Here is an 18,899-nt window from a genome sequence, read left to right on the forward strand (position 1 = left end):
GCACGTTGTTTACTTTTTGGAATGTTTCCATTGAATTCTCAAAGCATTAATGAACAACACATGACTACTGCATGTACAAATGAATACTATTGCAATCTTATGACAGATTATGACCTAGACTGTATTGTAACATGAGTCAAATCATTGGAGTTTAAAAAATGGGTTATTTTTGTTTTTACAGTAATGGAAGTGAGGAATTCATAAAGATAAAAATGATGACTTTCAGGGACTTCCTGTCTCTTTAAAAGGAAGTCTTGCATCATCATGTTAAAGGTGTAATCCCTACTGTTTTGAGACTGGGGTGGAGTGTATCAAGCCTTGTGTGAAATAAGTCAGTGAAAAGTCAACATCCTAACTGGACTGAACTGTGTTGTTTAGAGTTGCTAGATTACGTCTTTGTAAAAGAACAAGTATATAATGTGCTTGATAGGGTGGTCAAACAACACCAAGTTTTAAATTAATTTGTCTGGAAATAGTACAGTCATGAATTCATGAAATCTGGAGACTTTCAAAAGATTTTGGGCTGCAATGTAGGGCTTTTTGTCAGAAAGCTGGGTCTGCATCAGAGGTCATGGGTCTTCCAGCAGGACAATGACCCCAAACATACCTCAAAAAGCACCAAGAAATGGTTGAAGACAAAGCGCTGGAGACTTCTGGAGTGGCCAGCAATGAATCCAGATCTAAATCCCATTGAAGACCATCTCAAAATTGCTGTTACAAGAAGGCACCCTTCAATCTGAGAGACCTGAAGCAGTTTGCAAAAGAGGAGTGGTCCAAAATTCCAGTTGAGAGGTGTAAGAAGCTTGTTGATGGCTATAGGAAGCGATTGGTTTCAGTTTTTTCTTCCTAAGGGTGTGCAACCAAATATTAAGTTGAGGGGGCCAACGATTTTGTGCGGCCCATTTTTTGAGTTTTGTGTAATATGTCAATTTTTTTTTCTTCTGTTTTTTTGTGTTGTTCCAATGCACATAAAGGAAACAAACGTGTATACCAAAACATTTGTAATTGCAACAATTTCTGGGAGAAATGGTGTATTTTCTGGAAAAATTCCAGGGGTGCCAATACTTTCATCCATGACTGTATGTAATTTTAAACTTCTAGGAAAGCATGTTGAAGCCAAACCAAACAGGACCCAGGACAAACCCCTGTGGAACAATTGAATTTTCAATTGAATTTTATCAGAATGGTAAGAAAAAATCTGTCGGACACACATGAGATAATCAGATCATCACCAGCCAATCACAGGACTGGTATACAGACCAAGAACAATTATGGGGATTTTAGGATGCCCAACTGACCTAATGCACATGTCTCTGTACTGCATGTAGAAGCCTAAAGAGATCCCAACCCAGTCTCACCTTCAGGGATGGGGGTTTAGCCCCTCGCTGAAGGTATGATCATGGTAGAGGGACACAGTTGGGGCACTGGTAGCCTAATGGTTAGGTTAATGCACCCTGTGTACAGAGGCTATGGTTCCAACTGACCTGCGGCTGTCATTCCCTATCCTCTTTTTCACCTGCTGCCAACTCTGTCCATGGTTCTAACTAAATAAAAGCTTTAGAATAGATATATAATTTATTTTTAAACCGCAGTAATACAGACCATATGGGCTATGAATGAAACCCCACAGAATGAGAAATAGATTTAAAGAGAATGACTTATGGGAATGATTCTCAACTGGTCAGCCCCCTCTTGAATAAGCAATCGTGACAGTAATTTGTGAAAAATGTAAAATGACTTAAAGTGATTTAACCAAGGATAGAAAAGTTTGTACCATAATATGGAACAACGGCTGACTAAATGAGGCCTTGTTCACACAGAGATGAAAATGTTATATTTCCATTTCGTTTTGAAAAAGTTTTCCATTAATATGGGATCGTTTCAGGAAATGTCCACATAACCATGGAAGCACTGAAAATGACTGAAAACGCTGTAGTATGTATGACAAGCCTGTACGTGGCGCTGTATTTCTGCCATGGAAATGCACCAAAAGAGAGAAGAAGATTACAGAAAACTGCCACAAACTTTCTCCTAGTTGCCCTTCTGGTTGTTCTCTGCGTTGGATTTAAGAACATATGGTGTATGTTCGCCGTGGTGGTAAAGGAGCATCAGTTTTGCTGTACAAGCCCTACTAAGCTCAATAGCTTCTGCAGCACAAACACAGCCCTGTAATCCACCATTGTTGTTTTGGTTTGACAGCACATGCAGCGTAAGCAGGCTACACTATGTGTGACACAATAATTTCAAGAAAGACGCAGTTGGCTGTTCACACGGAGACGAAACGGTAAGTGTTTACGGATATGTTCACTCTGGGACCCATTTTCAAAAAGTAGCGTTTTCAGCCCCCCAAAACGCCGTTTCCTTGTGGATGAAACGCTGACAACAAAAAACTGTCAAAAACAAAAAACGAATGAGCGCATTGTATTTTATCCTGTTCCTGATTAGGCAAACATTTTTGTTGTTTTCCTGATATTTTCAAAATTTTACTCATTCAAAGAGAAAGGCTGTTTTTATTCCCCCCAGAAAAGGAATAAACTAAGTTTAAACCTCAAGAAAACAACCAAAATGTACTTGTTATCATGGAAATCAAAGTAAAACAAATTATATGGAAGTATGTCTGCTTAGACCTACAGTATATCATTGGACTTTATCACACATTTTTCACAACTTTGTGACCCACTAGAACAGCTCCACAACCTACATTTGGGTCCCAACCCACTTGTTGAGAACCACTGAATTTTAGGATGGAGATGTTGAAGACAAACTAAGGATGCAAAACTATAGAGGATGCTTTAGGTGTTGATTTTGCTGGTATGATTTTGCAGTTTATCAACTTCAGTCCTGCCTTCAACAAATGGATGGAAATGTTTACAACTACAGATGAGCCAAAAACAGATCTGCAGCCAACGCAGGGATGACAGCATTTCTGATAATAGTGATTTGATATCAGATAACCTTTAATGACACATGACAGGCTAACGGTAAAGTCTTACCAGGACGTGACGTTAAAGCTACTTTAAGGGAGAATTTCAGTGCCACCTGTGAACAAGTCTTGATCACATACTTGTCATGTACACATATGAGTAATTTTCTAGTGAAAAATATATTTGCTTACTTACAGTCAAACTAAAACTTACTGTGAGTCTTCAGAAAATTCGCACAAAGTAAACCCCTCAAATTCTTCCCACGAACTGTTTACACCTGTGGAGTCAAGGCCCCAAAACTTTAAGCGTCATCACTCTGACGAGAGAGTTTCCTAGTTGACATTCAGATACCTGAAATACAGTGAAATGGTGTCTGAATAAATCGGCTGATAACTATTATTTAAAGTGACCTAACATGTGTCATAACTTTTTTTCCCTTAATCATTCCTGTCTGAAAGATATCTGAGGAACACATCAACTATTTACGACACACCTCCATCATGATATCATGGAAATTGTCATTCCTGGTAGTATGTGGAAGTGTGGGTGGGTATAGATGACCAAACATTTAAGAACTGCATATATAGGCCTGTATTTGTGATGATACACCTTATTCTTTTCATGTGTTTTGTTTATCAAGAAGGGCAGAGGATTAGGCAAACCGCTCGCTCCTTTAACTATGGACTCAAGGATCAATGCACTTTTCAGACGCTATGGTAGGTGTCCATATTTATAGTATACTCCAGAAAGACTTTCTTATAAGTATGTTTTGGTTTGGCCTGTATGTAAAGCTTTACATTTTTGCTGTTGCAGTATTACAGAGCAGTAAGAAAGCTGAGCCATCATTCTCTTACACTAAAATTTATCCACGCACATTTAAGAGAACTCACTCTTTAAAGTAGGCTTGCTGGGAGAAGTGCTAACAGAGATTCTTTCTATCCTTTAAGCTGTATTATTCAAAATGGGCATTATTAAACAAATACGTTCTCTCAGAATCTTGTCATGTTAATATACAGATCTTTTGGATTACATACTTACCTTACCTCTAACTTTGATGACTTTGTCCTTCTGCTGATCTTGTTGTCACTTATCTTGTCTGACACACCCACCCTGCAGCTGTGGTTACAAGTATGAAGGCATTCGAGAGGCATCAGTATTCATTTTAGTCTGTTACGTAACCAGCCTACACAGGAGTTTCTAATTATTATTAAGGCCTTTATAGGACAGCTTGAGAAAGGAATGTGAGAAGAGAGAGTGCACCAAATAGCATCAGGACCAGGAGTTGAACCAGGGCCCAGTGCATCAGGGATTGTAATGACTGCACTCTACCATCTAAGCTAAACCAGCACCCTTAGTTTGCAATGTTCTGATGAGCAGCTTAAAGAAGAAAATAACCCATTCTTGTGTCTCATGCATGTGCTTTTATGTTTATTGTCTTGATTTTCTTTGCCTGACTTAACCCATTTATCTTTGAGAAATCCCCCTTTTCTAACATTTTGATGTCCAATGATCTTTTCTTAGTTCTGGTCTTGATGCTCCTCGAAGTCTATTTGACATCAGTGTATCTGGCTCCAGTTTACAAAAACTGTGCTGATGACCTGGAAGGAACAAAGCGTCTGGCAGAACTACAGGAGAAGGAATCAGAGCTGCTACTGGAAAGCTATGTAAGTACCAAACATGGATTTTCTCTCTTTGTTTTTACAGGTATAATATTTTCTCTCACTGATTGTTACGATAATTATGCATAACTTTTTCCAACAAGCACAATTTTGTGTGGATTGCATTTTTAAGACTCCTAAGATGAACATTCTTAAGTCATTTATCTTGAATTACTTCACCTTAGTTCACAGTTGTTTTGACTGATTATTGTTCTTTTTGATTTCTTTTCATTGCACATTTTTGAACCGCTACATCTCTAGTTCCCACCTTTTTTCCTTAGGGAGCCCCCTCCTCATATTTAAGGAAAGCGAAGGCCCACAAGAACCCTCATGTAAAAATTTATACAGCAATTTTAATAGTTTTTATTGATAAATCCCAAAGAATTGGTGTGAATGCTTGCTATTGTAAATGTAACCTCAAGAAAGAGCCTCTTTGCCCGCCCCCCCTTCAAACTAGCTTTGCATAACACCTACTGCCTTTGCTTCAAATATGTGATTTTGAAAATCATATCTTAAAACCAACCTTTCTTCCAGGCTAGATGTGGATCCTACAGTGATTCAAATCCAGATGATGTCCCAGATCCCACAGTATCCGGTATGAACTTCTTCAACAAGCTTCAGGACATCTATACCAAGAACGAGCTGTTTTATTTGCACATTTTGAAGTTTGAAGAATATCAGGCTGAACTCTTGGATGAACGACCATTTGAGGAGCTACTCTTAAGTGTCAAAGCCAGATTCGCTTTCCTTTCTGCTCGTCTGAAGGTGATTATCGAAACATTGGAGCCAAACACTCCACTGCCGACAAAACCAGGACCTCTGCAGATTACCCATGAGCATGACTATGACAAGAAAATGTATAGCTGGCATGTCTTAAACAGACTCAAGTCGTGGCTTTCACGGGTGGTTCAGGTGCTTGAAAATGGAAAAGAAGTGTGTCAGAGTAGCTAGACAGCAGGGATTATTTAATCACCCCTTCATTTCTCAACATGCAAAAGGAAAAACCAGAACACAGGAAACCAGCCCTATATTATATCTGCCAAAGAGAATAGGCTACAGAACTGTTTCTATTGATATATAGCTCTATGAAATGTTATTTATTGATATTTATTGTCATTTTGTAATAATGTGAATTAAATTATTGTGCAACAGACTGCTGATTAAATAAGATAAGTTAATATTTTTCACATGTTTAAATAATATTAACTGAGCATAGCACTTTATATGGAAATTGTTGGACTTTATGGCATGTTATTTTGTTGTTATCATTGTTATCTTTTTTTAAATAAATGCACCTTTTGTACTGACCTCTGTCTGCTACTCTGCTATAGAGCATCTGTTGCCTTTAAAGACATCACTACAAAACATTTTAAATGTGAAGCTGCATTGAGATGAGTTTTCGTCAGTATTGAATCTCTCTGAAATTAATACTGATGTATCTGAATGACCAACAAAAGCAAACAAGACAACTATGGTAAAGACTGATGATTTCTTTATTATTTTTCTTAATGCGTAAAACCCTGCAGGGGGTAGGAGTCAGGTAAAGTTATTATAGCACATTAAAAATGATGTCATGAGCCCACAGTGGGGCATGACCCCACCCCTCTAACACTGCAATAATAAAATCACCGAGCAGTTCATCTTAGTACAGTCTGTTTTCAGTTGATGACACTGCTGTTACTGAACGTTAACAGACAATTAAATGCTGTTTTTTGGTTCACTGAGAGGAAAATTTGCCAAACCTATCAGCCATAGTGGCCTATGGATCATTGAAATAGGATAAAAGAAATCTGAGCCAGAAAAAGGACTTTGTCTTTCTCTGGCACAGAGCCAGGTAGCTGCACTCTGGTCATAAGGTAAACATTCATATTGTAACATTTTTTAAATCTGAGAGGATCCTGTTTTTCCTGAGTGTGCATGGCTTCAGCTCATTCAACAGGCATGCCCACACAGTACTGGAGCAGACTTTACTGCATCATTGATTTTAAAGCTTAATTTCATAAACTTAGGGATGATTTATTTGACTGAAATTTGATTTAGGGGTTCACAACACAGTGGCCTGTCATACAGCAAACCTAAATTCAGATTTATTTTCACTTTACAGGGTCTTTAAATGAATGAAAAGCAGGGTTAAGCCCTGTCATTGACTGGTAAACAGTCTGGGGGGTTCACCACATGTCTCTTAACTGGGAATGGAGGGGTGGGTTTCCCATTTTTACACAGGCTTGATTTGTTGCCTTATGGATGAAATGTATTCAAAAATAAGTCATTTTATTTTGTAATTGAACATACTGAGTTTAGTTCTGCTCAAGGTGTTCTCTTGTAGAACTGAGTTTATTTCTGGTAAAGTTTCGCCTGGTATTGAGCTCATGTTGGATTCATGCTGAGTCTCATTTTTCAGTATCAGGATAACATTTGTTATAATTTGGTGCTATACAAATAAAGATTGATGCATGTTTATTGCCTGATTGACTGATTTCTGTCTTGTGTAAAATCCGTGCACACAGTGCCTTTTAAAAGTGTTCATCTTCTTGGAAGTTGGTGAAAAAAGTAATGTAAATAAGTTACTGCATAAATATTCACCTCCTTTAAGTCAGTTTGTTTAATCTTTATTACACAAGCTAAAGATCCATTGAGATCGAGATCTCTTTTCTGAGTGTGACCTGGCCAAGAGGTCAGCAGCACACGTCACAAAATAATATTTTACAGATTATAATAAAAAATTAAAACAATAAATTTGAAAGTGCAGAGGTAATTGCAGATAAAGTGCTGTAAAATGACTCACAATAACAACTTTATTAACACAGGCACTGTTTAATGTCATTTAAGGTGGAACGAAAGGCTGCAAGTGAAATGAGTTCAGACAGTTCCAGGTCAGTCTGGAGAGTATTATATGCAGAAGGGGCAGCAAAACTGAATGCTCCTTTCTCCAATCCAGTCCTGACACAAGCAGATGAACAATGTGGATAGAGGCGTAATGGCTGTCAGTTCTTTGAAGAAGACTACATAAATGAGAAGGAGCTAAGCCAAGAAGAGCCTTGTAATATTCATATCTCATCGTTTGAGGAAACCTGGTCTGCCTTTTTGCAATACCTCCAAGAATGATTTCTATATGTCCCTACAGCTGTTACATGAATACCTGAAATCACAGACTGATGTATCTCCATATGTACGTCCTCTTAGTGGTTTTTATTTACTTACGTTTTTAAATATTTACTGTTGTCCATGCAATAACCTCATTTTATAGGTTGATTATTATCATCATTATTCTTGTTTCTCTTCTTTCTTATCATTAGTATATATTTTTATGTGCCCACCCTCTTATTTGTGACAAAACAATATGAATCATAATATGCAGCTTGTACTACAAGCTTTTAAATTATTTATTTAAATATTAGTATCCTGCTTGTTTGGTCATGTCCTGACTCATGAATTAAGTCCATCCATTTAGTCTTGTCCTGTTATGTCCTGTTTTATTTGCACATCTATTTGTTTATCTGTGTTTTCTTTTCATTTCATTTTTTTTTGTAGGTTTGCTTTCTCTCATGGTAATAGGTATGCATTATGTATCATGTTCCCACAATGCGCACATCTTTAAGCACAAATAAAGGTGTATTAGAAATAAATATATGAATAGATAATTTACATTATTTTGTAGAAAACTGTTTTTACTTTGACATTAAAGAGTTTGTTTTTTGTTGTTGTCAAAAGCCAAATTATATTGAGCATGTTTGACTGATAAAACCAGTGAAAGGGTTAAACATCCACAGGAGTGAATACTTTTTATAGGAACTGTATAATTATTTCCAGGAACAATTTATTACAACAATAAAACCAAACATCCAATTTTTATGAAAAAAAAAAAAAAACCCTAACCTAACCCTAACTTTTATAACAATGAATGTATCACTTACTACAATTTTACCCTGGATAAAATCAAACTTCACAACTTCACGCCTTATCGAGACAGAAAGTGTAACCTAAGGGTTAAACTGATTTGAACTGGCTTCACATGAAAAGATTTTTCGTGAAGTTGTGGTTAGCATTGCATTAACGTACAGGAAATGTTTGTGTGAGGAGAATCTGACAGGAATGAATCAACATAATTTAGAAATGTTCTGTCAAAAGGGTTTAATAAACAGGTGACGTATATTCAGATGTGCAACACTACAGTGTTGAATTAAATGACGTAAAGACTGCCTGTTTTTCTTTGGCAGTGAGTCAACAGTGAAAACAGTGCCTCACATAAATATACATTCATAGTTTTTATACATGCTAAATAACCCCTGTCTTCACTTTCTACAAAATAATATATAACTATCTTGGGTCAAATGTCCTTATTTTGCCCAAACGATCACTGTGGTGTTTAAAAAGAAGTCCTCCTATCAGTCTTATCTTTAGTATTTTGCAGAATTTTCTGCACTGCGTTGCTTTAGGTGTCGGCCTGATCTTGATCAGTTTGCCACTTAACTTTTTCATCAAAGCTTAGGGTTGAACTGGGAGATAAGAGAGTTTTATCTTTACCTCTTTCACACGCCTACTGCAAGAATTCTTCAGATATAAAAATGACCGTGTGTGGTTGCATTACAGTGCCAAAGAAATCCTCGTTCATTATACTTGAAACCTTAACCAGAGTCAGAATGAACTGCAGAGCAGGTACAGTGTGCCACACAGATTACTCTTCCTCTTTAAGAACGAATCCTGTCAAACTCTCCATATGATGTGATTGTGAACTTCTCTTTGCAGGTTTTCTGAAAGTTGTGTGTGTCTGGCTGTTGACTGTGACGTCCAGCTCAGATGCAGAACGCACACCAAAGAAATACACTGCTGGTGTTTCTTGCAAGCCGGTAGAGCTGACGGCCCTCACCAAAGCTCTGATGGAGGCCAGCTTGAAAAGTTTTGTAAGTAAAACTGTGGACACATGATGTACAGGACTGCTTGAGTTACTGCATCATGTGTGGCACATTTTTTTAAACCTCAAGTTTGGAAAAAACTCCCTCTGGTGAATTTCACAATCAATCAATGTCCCAACACAAAATGTATAACTTCTGCATTACACTTTATGTTAAAGTACTTGATGAAATATTTATCCTTGTGGTTCAAGAGTACAAGAAATATTATGAAAAATTGCCAATTTCAGTGTTAAATAGAATACTTAGATAAAGTACATGTAGGTCGTTCTTTGTATGTTGGTGGTGCATAGGAAGAACAGCCCTTTAAGTCAGTTTTCTTCTCCATTCTGATGCATAGTTTAAACTTCAGCTGACCATGTCTTCATGCTTACTTTAAGTGGTTGCTGATAGCTGTGATTGATTAGATATTCACATTAATGAGCAGTTGAACAGGTGTACCTAATGCAGTGGACAGTGAGTGTCGCTGTATTCTATAGAAATGCATTTTTAACAGCTGATACAATGAAATTATCTGAATATTTTTCACAGGAAAGAGTATGTAGTTGTGAAGATAAATGTTGCTGTTTCATATATCTTTAATTGATGATTAATGTAAGTAAATCAGGCGATGCATTTCAACTCTGTAAGGAGTTTTTAGGTGGTTCATTTACTACTAATGCCTTTTAATGACATAAAAATAAACAAGATTATCACAGATGATGTGTAATATTTCCATACATCCTGTCACCCCTGCTATGGCATCAGTATCACAAAAGGTGGTATGCAGCCGAAAAAGCCTTCAGATATTACCCATGCCTTTGCATTTGAAACAAAGGAAAATGAGATTTGTTCGAAAATACTACTTCAGCATATATAGGACAAGATTAGCTAAGAGATAAGGACAAAGCTTAGGTAGGGCTGTCACTTGGCTGCATTGTTGTTTTTGTGTTTGTTTTGTTATTGCATGATTTTGTTGTTTTTTTGTTTTACTTAAAGCACTTTTTTCCTGAGCACTTATTTTGCAGTGGTTTGGCATACTTCTGTACTAAGCCTTTCTGAAAGATTGTGTCTTTGATCCAGGCTACCAACGATGGTCCTTGACCAGTGCTGAGAAGATCACTGTGACTGTAAATTTTGAAAGCTTGCATGAATATGAAAGTTTTAAAAACAATATAAAAAACACATTTAAAACTAAATCTTTCTCCACACATAACCCTAACCCCTAAACCTAACCCTAATCCTAAAATTACTTGAAAACTATTCAGGAAGGATTTTTTATTATCAAACAACTTTACAGAGAAAATTATCATCTTATTTCTTAGAAATTACTTGGCAGAATACCACCTTATTACCAGAGTTGCCACAATATAATGAGTAATGACCTGATAATTAATATATTATTAGAAGTGAGAAATTACTAGATAATTACACTTATTAGTATAAAACTACTGGGTAATAAAAGCCCACTAAAATACAGTTCTACTACAATGTTTAAGTGATATTACAAACTGACAACAAAGCTGCTACTATTTCAAATGAATGTGCAGCAATATACAATCTAATTCAATTTCTGTGGCATTTTTTTTAACTGTCTCTGCAAACTCTGTTAACTTAATGCCATTTTCTTGCTTTTAATTGTAATTTTTTAATTCCTTGTTTATATCAGTAAATTTAATTGTAAGCCTTTATTCAAGTGCTAAAGTTTGGGCTTCAGTTAGAGAGCTTATCATTTAGAGAACCTTTATTCATGCTGGAGAAATCACTGAAGTGCCACTCTCATTTACAGTGGTTTAAAAGACAAACAAAGCTTAATGATAAGATGTCAATAAAATCTCTGATATATACTCTGACATAAGGGATGAGAAAATTAAAAGTGGGAATAAAAAGTGAAAAATGAAGTCTAACAATGGGCTAAAATGATTAAATTAAGTGATATGTGATGAGAAATTTTTAAAGGAAGCATAGAGGAAATCATATAGTAAATGAAACAGGGCCTCATTCCTTGTGGAACAGCCTTTACTGCTCTTAAAAGAATGACAAGAAGCTCCTCTTTTTAAAAAATTATCTACTTATCTTGTATTGTTATCAAAACCAGCTTCTTGAGACACTTTTGCGAGATTACATACTCTGTACTTCCATTGGTCTTTTCTTCCAGGATGAAGCCAATGGGAAACACCTTGGCACCTGGTCTCCAGGCTTCCCCGAGCTCCATGTTGACGAGAACTCTACAATCCTTGGGCCAACGGTCCAGTGCAGCCTCCTCTTCATGTCTCAAGGGCTAAAGGATATCCTGCAGGACCAGAGGAGCAACCTGAACCCTACAGATGTTTCACTTCATAAGGAGCTCAGAAAAACCATCGCCAGCGTTGACATGCTCGCAGTGTGCATGAAGGAAGTCATCGGAGGAGAGTGCCCCTCCACACCATCCCCTCCAAACATGCCCAGGCACGTGTTTGAGAGGAAGCAGTGGAGTCACACTCTGCTAAAGAGAGCCAGGGGCTATCTGGACTGGGTGGAGAACAATATTCCAACAAATGAAACGAAAAGTAAAAGAAAATATGTAGTTAACAATGCTACAGTCAAAGGAAAAGATAAGATAAAGAGTAGATTGACACAGGCAACAAGTAGGAAGTACTTGGAGGGGAGCGGGTACTTCTTGTAATTTCTGGTTGATTTCAGATTGAATTGCAAAGTTTTGTCACAATTAGTGGCAACTTTCATTAAAGCTGAAGATTTCTTTTAAGTTCGGTTCTTGCTTATGCATATATGTCTCATTTAAGATACAGCATTTATGGAAAAATTAAAGCTTTTTATATGATAAATCATTTGGACTACTTTTATTGTTCAGATGAAATATGGCAGATAATGGATCGCCATCTCGTTTCTGATTGGTTCATTTAAGAAACTATAATCCTCCTGTCAGTTATCAACATTTATGGCAGTCTTGAGTTTTGAATCCCACTGAGTATCTCAAAAAATGTGTTTTCATAATTTTCCTCTCAAGACTTTATTAAAATCAAACTATTCCTCTACAGACTGCATCATAAAATGTTAAATTCCCATAAATGTGCTACTTTCCACCAGCTGACATCATTCCCATGTGACAGTAATTAATCAACTCGCCACAGAGGCGATGAAACAAAGCTCTAATACATTTCTTAATTACGACAGTTTGTTTGCTCAGCCTTCACAATGATTAATTGTTTCACTCTGGCCATCCATCCCCTGTGAGTGAGCTGCAGCGCCTGAGGTAAGAAAGCGAAGCTGATCAAAATCACCTTCACAGAGCCACCACCAGTTTGGACTCCACAGTTAATTTGTGGACAGATGGACAGTGCACAGAGAGGCAGATAAGTGTCAAAATCTCATCAACACAATACACAAAAACAACACTGTGAGAAAGATTAATGTAGGCCTCGCCCTACTCAAATGAAGTGATCAATTACAATTTAATAGAAGTTCTGCTTCATGACGGTGAACTTTTTCAAGTGAGATACTGTAAAATTTGAGGAACTTTGTAAATTTTTAACAGACTTTTGTTGGCAGACATCTGCTTTTTTTAAGATTTGGAAGATTTTCATCAAATTAAAATGTTTATTTTTTTAAACACAATACATCTTTTGACTGCCTGTTTTCTGTATGCTTGTGAACATTTTCATTAATAAAACATTCATTTTTGCATTTTCTTTCCTCAAGTACATCAAAACTATAGGATTTCTTCCTAACAACCTTTAAATCAGTGGTTCCCAAAAGGGTCAGGAACCTGTCTGCTCTGGTGTTGTCAAAATTAGATGTACATATATCTTCTCTAAATCATGATTGAAAACATAATGTACAACAGTGTTTAAGGACCATCCAAAAGTATGGAATAATTCTGATGATCAGTCCTATGTTTACAACAAAACAAACAGACTTTCAGTTTAAAAATTCTTCATATTTAATATTAAAATCTAAAAAATTAACATTTTTAAATCATAAATTTACATTGAAAAGTCAAAAATTTACCAAAAACTGTAAACAGTGGTTGAATTTTTGACTTTTTAATATAAAAAATAAAAGTTTTGGTTAGTGCATATCTACAACTTTAAACTATAGAATTTCTAGGTTTTTTTTTTAAGACTTTTTAAACTTCAGAGTTTCGAGTTTTTCCTTGACAGTTGACAGATCCTTTAAATTTTTCATATTAATACTAATACACAGTCATAATAATTGATAGTATATATAGTTTTATTTTTTAAGAAAAACATCTGTAGGCCTGTTATATTTGGATTTTGTCAATGAAAACAATTAAAATTAATGTGGATTTTTTCCAAGTGAGCCTGGGAATACTCACCTTTTCTTAAATTTGCATAGGGGGGCCCTTAGGAAAAAAGGTTGGGAACCACTGCTTGAAATCCAAACCGTAGTTCAAGTCAGAGTCATGGGTCCTTAATACCTACCTTTTCCCACTCTCTTTCCACTGTCTGATGTAAATAAAGGCATAAAAGCCAAATAAAATGATCAAAATACTATACTCAACCAATACCATTTCACAGTCACTTTTATTAAATAGCAGTTCACATGCATGCACTAATACACAATGGTAATGACACATTCTTTGCTGTTTAAAAATATTCAACACAACATAAAACAGCTGTTTCCTTCCTTTAGACGAAGCCTACGTTATGACAGACTGGTTCGAGGCGGATTCTGAGGGATGAGCTGCCAGCTGTAGACCTGATGATCATCACTGATGAATGAATGAAGCTTGAATGCACTTATGAAGTGTAAAATAATCCAATCATGTACAGCATTTGTCCAAGTAGAGGTTGATCCTGGATGTCTAAATCTTTTAATCAAGGCAGAATCGTCAGAGAAAGCAGTTTATCTTGTACAGTCTCTTCTCCAAGCACCATTCAGTGTCCAAATATGGATGAATTATTGACCCAGTGCAGTTCTTGTACTTTCAAAAGCAAAGATGAGAGGTGGACACTCATACAGGTAGGAGCTCTGGAGGACTCTCTCCGTAGCAGTACTTTGCTTGAGGGTTTCGGTATGTGTTTTCATGTTGAACACTCTGCATGAAAGGAAAATACAACAGGTTAATGACTTGATAAACATGAATATTTTGTTTTGGTCCATATTTACTTTTAGTTACTGTCAAAAGTTGTCAACAGAAAGCTGTATTTCTTTGACTACAAGGTGAACAGAATCAGCAAGACAATAGAGAAAACTAAAGAATGTTTTCAAAGAGAAAGCAAACAATGTTTAAAATGAAATGTATAATCTTGAGAAGACAAGTCCTTGATTTATGATAACCAGAAAGAGAAAGGTCAGGTTTGGGATAAACAACTGCAATGAGTAATATAGATGCAATGAGGGAAATTGTGCTGATCACCTATCCGACTATGGCTGCTGAGTCAACCATAAACTTATAAAGAAATAGGCCAGACATGTGGTTGCAAATCTGTGGGAAAGGCATTTTTATTAACCAAGCTAACTTTCAAAATGACATCAGTAATGGATGAGATATGATTTACAAGGATGTGTGTTTAGAAAGCCCAGATTGTGTCAGAGGTGACAGTTTCACTGTTTATCTAACAACATACTTGTGAAGAGGTCCGACACTTGGCCAGGCACAGCTCAAAATGATCCTCCACAGCAGTGAAGAGATTTTGGAAACCTTCAGCTGCACGATTCAGGAAGCGCTCGAGAAGAAGTTGCTGAGGAAGAGTTCACAGATAAGAGTGTGAGCAAGTGCTAAACACACATGAAGATTTCAATCAGTCCAACTTATTTTTTCTTGTCCACTATGGTCACTTTTCTTTGAAATGCAAAATTGTTATTCAGTTCCAAGACCGCTAGTATTTCAATTCTAGTCTTATTTGAATATTTATCACAAAGCATGCATGCTGCAGTCTTGCAAGATAAGCATTTGAAAAGTAAACAAAAGTAAAAACTCAAGACCCTAGGGATACTTGATGTGAAAGATCACCTTATCAGGCTGCAGGCAGCATGATACGCAGTACTCGTAGATGCTACAGCAGCCGTTGGCAAGACAGCTCTTACAGATGTACTGTCTGGTGCTGGGAGCATTGACGTTACAGCAGCCGTTAATAAGTAAGTCTTTTCTCTCACAGACATAACCTGTAAGACATTGACACAGATAAGCATATGAATTGACTGATTAAAAGGCAACTGAACAGTCCCATTGAGCTGGCCTGTCAGCATCACTCTACAGTTCTGAGTAATGCCTTCATCACTTACCCAGTTCATCTGTGAGCAGCGTCTTGCCCTGGATGGAGTTTCTGCACTGTGTGATCTGCCTGCTGCTGTTGCCCAGGTTGAAACGGACTTTCCAGGGGATTCGATGGTCTGAATCTCTAGCCTCTAAGAGTGTGCGGTCCCGTATGGTCCGCTCCTCCTAAAGCAGAAGATCATGAAGTGACAGCAAAGAAAAAGTCATCAGCATTAAGAATTCATGAAGACAGTATGAGCATCTAACAAGACTAGGTTATAACCTAGTATATGGCTGACCACAACTATCTGGGGTGTCTGTTAAAATGCCTGACTGAATTGTGTGTTCTGGCCAAGGTTATAAAAGTTTTGGATTTTTCATTAGTTTTTATTTTATTTTGATTTCACTTTCTGTGTTCAATTTCAGTTTAGTTTTTACTGCTGGTTTGTTAGTACACTTTAGTTTGTATTTTGCAACAATGCTTCTATGAGTTTATTTTTGATTAGCTTTAATGTTAGGTTTTTTTCAGATAGTACATGTCAGGGCTGAGTGAACATCATACAATTTTGAAAACATATTCAAACAGGCTACTCCTCACCTATCATATTATTTATTTAAAGATCATGTTTGAATACAACTCCAGACATAACACTACCATGGTGTTAAATCTTAACCAATGAATTCAGGTAGTAGCCTGTTAATTTGGTTGTGTCAAAGACTAACTAGGGATATTTTGTCCCTTTTTTTTTTAGTTAATTTTGAAAGCACACTAAACAGTTTGTTAGTTTTTGTTTTTCTTTTTTTCCAGTAAAGCTTAGTTTTTATTCAGTTTCAGTGAACTTAAATGATTTTGGAGTTTTAGTTTCAGTTATTTAGTTAGTCTTAACTATAATAACCTTGGGTCGGGCAGTGATCTTTTTGTTGCGATGTGCAATTGTGCTGTCCTAATACTAGATGTTACATATAAACGCCTGACACATTAGCTGTAACTATCAGCAGAAATGTTCACATCTGCTGATGCAATATCTAACCTTATAAGCTAATATCTGCCAACAGCCTTTCATTTTGTGCTTCTTGCACAGAAATTTGCCATGTTTGGTACAGAAACTGAGAGCCCTGTGCTGCTTTATGCATGTGTGCTGCATGCATGTGGCTAAGTCAGGAAAATAAACAAACGCTATGAGAATCTCTATTTCCCAAAATTTTGCATGCAAATTTTTATACAAGTGATGTAATTACAATTCATTAGACATCTAAACTTCAATTAAAAAAAAACTACCCCTTTCCCCTGCAAAGCAAAAGAATAATGAAAAAATAGGAATCAAACCAATATATACTTATTGATTCCTGCTGGGTTGAATTTTGAAATTCCACTGTTATGCATTTTTAACCTTTTGCTTCACTTTTGGTTTTTGTACCGTCTTCAACTTAGTGCAATAGACTTCCTGTTATAAGGGCCATTTGGTAAATCAGAGATAATGACATCAACTTAATTAAGGAAAAAAGGAATTTGTTATGGATTAATGAACAGTAAAAAGTAACCTTTTAAATATCACAAGGTGCAGCTGACTTTTGACTTGGCCACTGAACTGTTCACAAGCTTTTTTGAAAAGTGAAATCAGACATTAAAACTAGGGATGCACAGCATTATCGTGTGATATTGGTATTGGCAGATATTAGCTTTTAAAGTGAAATATCTGTATCGGCAGATATGAAAATTTCTGCTAATATCTACAACCATTTTTTGTTGCTATATTAACCTGCCTACATCAGCTGTAAAGTTTGGCTGCACAATCAGACAAGTTACTGGAGTTTTAGTCTAGACCAGGGGTGTCCAAATTTTTTCCACAAAGGGCCACATACAGAAATATATTAGGATGGTGGGGGCACTTTCATATTCCTTGACATGAGGATTTTAAAGTTAGTACATGCTTAGCATTGAGTATGCCTAAATTAATGTCTGGCAGGGCAAACAGTCATTTTCAGGGTTTTGGGCCCCGCTTAGCCCTGGCTACCACTGGCTCTGCCCCTGATGAGTTACTGGTGCTGCTATTTTCTGTGATTCTCCATCAGGACATTATTAATCAAGAAATGTTCTTGTCAGAATGTTTGATTACAGAATTAACATGGTAGCACTGCCTTGTGCTGAAAACAAGAAGTACAATACAGTTAAGCAGTACATATAAACATCGGTATTGGCCGCAACTATTGTAACTATGGGCACATCAGATATTAGCATAACCAAGATGGGCCAAGATTTGTCAACATACATACATATTACAACACTAGTAACAGGATTTTATTGCATCAATGTAAAGGTAGACCTTGCTTTGCCAAATCAGATCATTAAATAAGGTTTCAAACTTTTATCTCTTAACGCTTCAATTCACGTATGAAATAGAAAACCATAAACATGCATCTCAACCGGATATCCCATCCGTGGATTGGAGAATATTGCTTCTGTACCTGTTTGAGTGTGCTGGTGAGGAAGTAGATGAGAGACAGCCCAAAGACTACTCCCAGCACCCAGCGCTTTCTCAGTAACCTCCGCAGCACCATCATAGCATGACTCTGTGGGGGAGGTCCCGCTGACAGTGACAGTCCAACACATCAAACCTCCACGGCTATCAGTTTCTCTGTCTGACGAATTTATCAGAAGTGTGTAATTTACGTCTTTGTTATGATGACTGAATCCTCAACCGAAAAACTGAGACAATAAGGCTCCGAATACTGATCTTAGCTAGCTTTAACAGATAAGAAGTGTTGAAATACAGAACCAGCAAGAGTAGCGGGAGGGTTTTTTGGGGTCGAGCTAACCCATGTTGCAGGTTTACTCACGCTAATTAAACGCAGGCTTTAAAAAAATGTCCGCCACACTTACACACAGTAACCTGGTGGGCTAATGGTATTTTGACATAAAAGCCTGCTTTGTTAGCTAGCTAGCTATTGACGTTAGCATTAGCGACCCGTCTGAGATAAACTGGACATGTGAAAAATACACTCATATACTCTGTCGCGGTACAGTAACACAAGGTAGTGACGCAGGGCCGTCTCCTTTGAAGAAACTGCTCCTGTAACGCAAAAAACGTTCGTCAACGATCCGCATATGTGGTAATAAACCTCGGTAATCTGACTTCCAGCGTAAGCAAAACAAATTTCCAATACGGATGTGGTGTGGTTGGAAGGAGGATGCTGATTGGTAGATAGG

The 18,899-nt window shown here is 36.9% G+C and overlaps 2 protein-coding genes across 2 annotated transcripts; one reads left to right on the forward strand and one right to left on the reverse strand.

Annotated features, from left to right (window-relative positions):
- The first annotated feature begins 9,183 nt into the window (after positions 1-9,183).
- LOC121510246 lies at positions 9,184-13,093 on the forward strand. The gene is made up of 3 exons (XM_041788214.1): positions 9,184-9,238; positions 9,329-9,483; positions 11,630-13,093. Exons 1-3 carry the CDS (start codon positions 9,223-9,225, stop codon positions 12,134-12,136), a joined length of 678 nt encoding a protein of 225 aa, XP_041644148.1. The 5' UTR covers positions 9,184-9,222; the 3' UTR covers positions 12,137-13,093.
- A 903-nt stretch (positions 13,094-13,996) lies between these two features.
- Positions 13,997-18,865, reverse strand: spring1 (SREBF pathway regulator in golgi 1). The gene is made up of 5 exons (XM_041786601.1): positions 18,158-18,865; positions 15,721-15,877; positions 15,449-15,600; positions 15,063-15,176; positions 13,997-14,530 (listed from the first exon to the last, which is right to left on the reverse strand). Exons 1-5 carry the CDS (start codon positions 18,251-18,253, stop codon positions 14,447-14,449), a joined length of 603 nt encoding a protein of 200 aa, XP_041642535.1. The 5' UTR covers positions 18,254-18,865; the 3' UTR covers positions 13,997-14,446.
- Positions 18,866-18,899: the final 34 nt, after the last annotated feature.

The sequence above is a fragment of the Cheilinus undulatus genome, linkage group 5 (assembly GCF_018320785.1).
Source record: "Cheilinus undulatus linkage group 5, ASM1832078v1, whole genome shotgun sequence".
Lineage (NCBI taxonomy): Eukaryota > Metazoa > Chordata > Actinopteri > Labriformes > Labridae > Cheilinus > Cheilinus undulatus.

Bases quoted from the DNA above. Each gene is read 5' to 3' on its own strand.
- LOC121510246 (XM_041788214.1), top strand. The intron at 9,484-11,629 runs GTAAGTAAAACT...CTTTTCTTCCAG, and splicing joins AGGCCAGCTTGAAAAGTTTT to GATGAAGCCAATGGGAAACA.
- spring1 (XM_041786601.1), bottom strand. From the start codon at position 18,253: ATGATGGTGCTGCGGAGGTTACTGAGAAAGCGCTGGGTGCTGGGAGTA. The intron at 15,177-15,448 runs GTGATCTTTCAC...ACTCTTCCTCAG, and splicing joins GCTGCCTGCAGCCTGATAAG to CAACTTCTTCTCGAGCGCTT. The intron at 14,531-15,062 runs GTATGTTGTTAG...CCTTTCATGCAG, and splicing joins AGTGTCGGACCTCTTCACAA to AGTGTTCAACATGAAAACAC.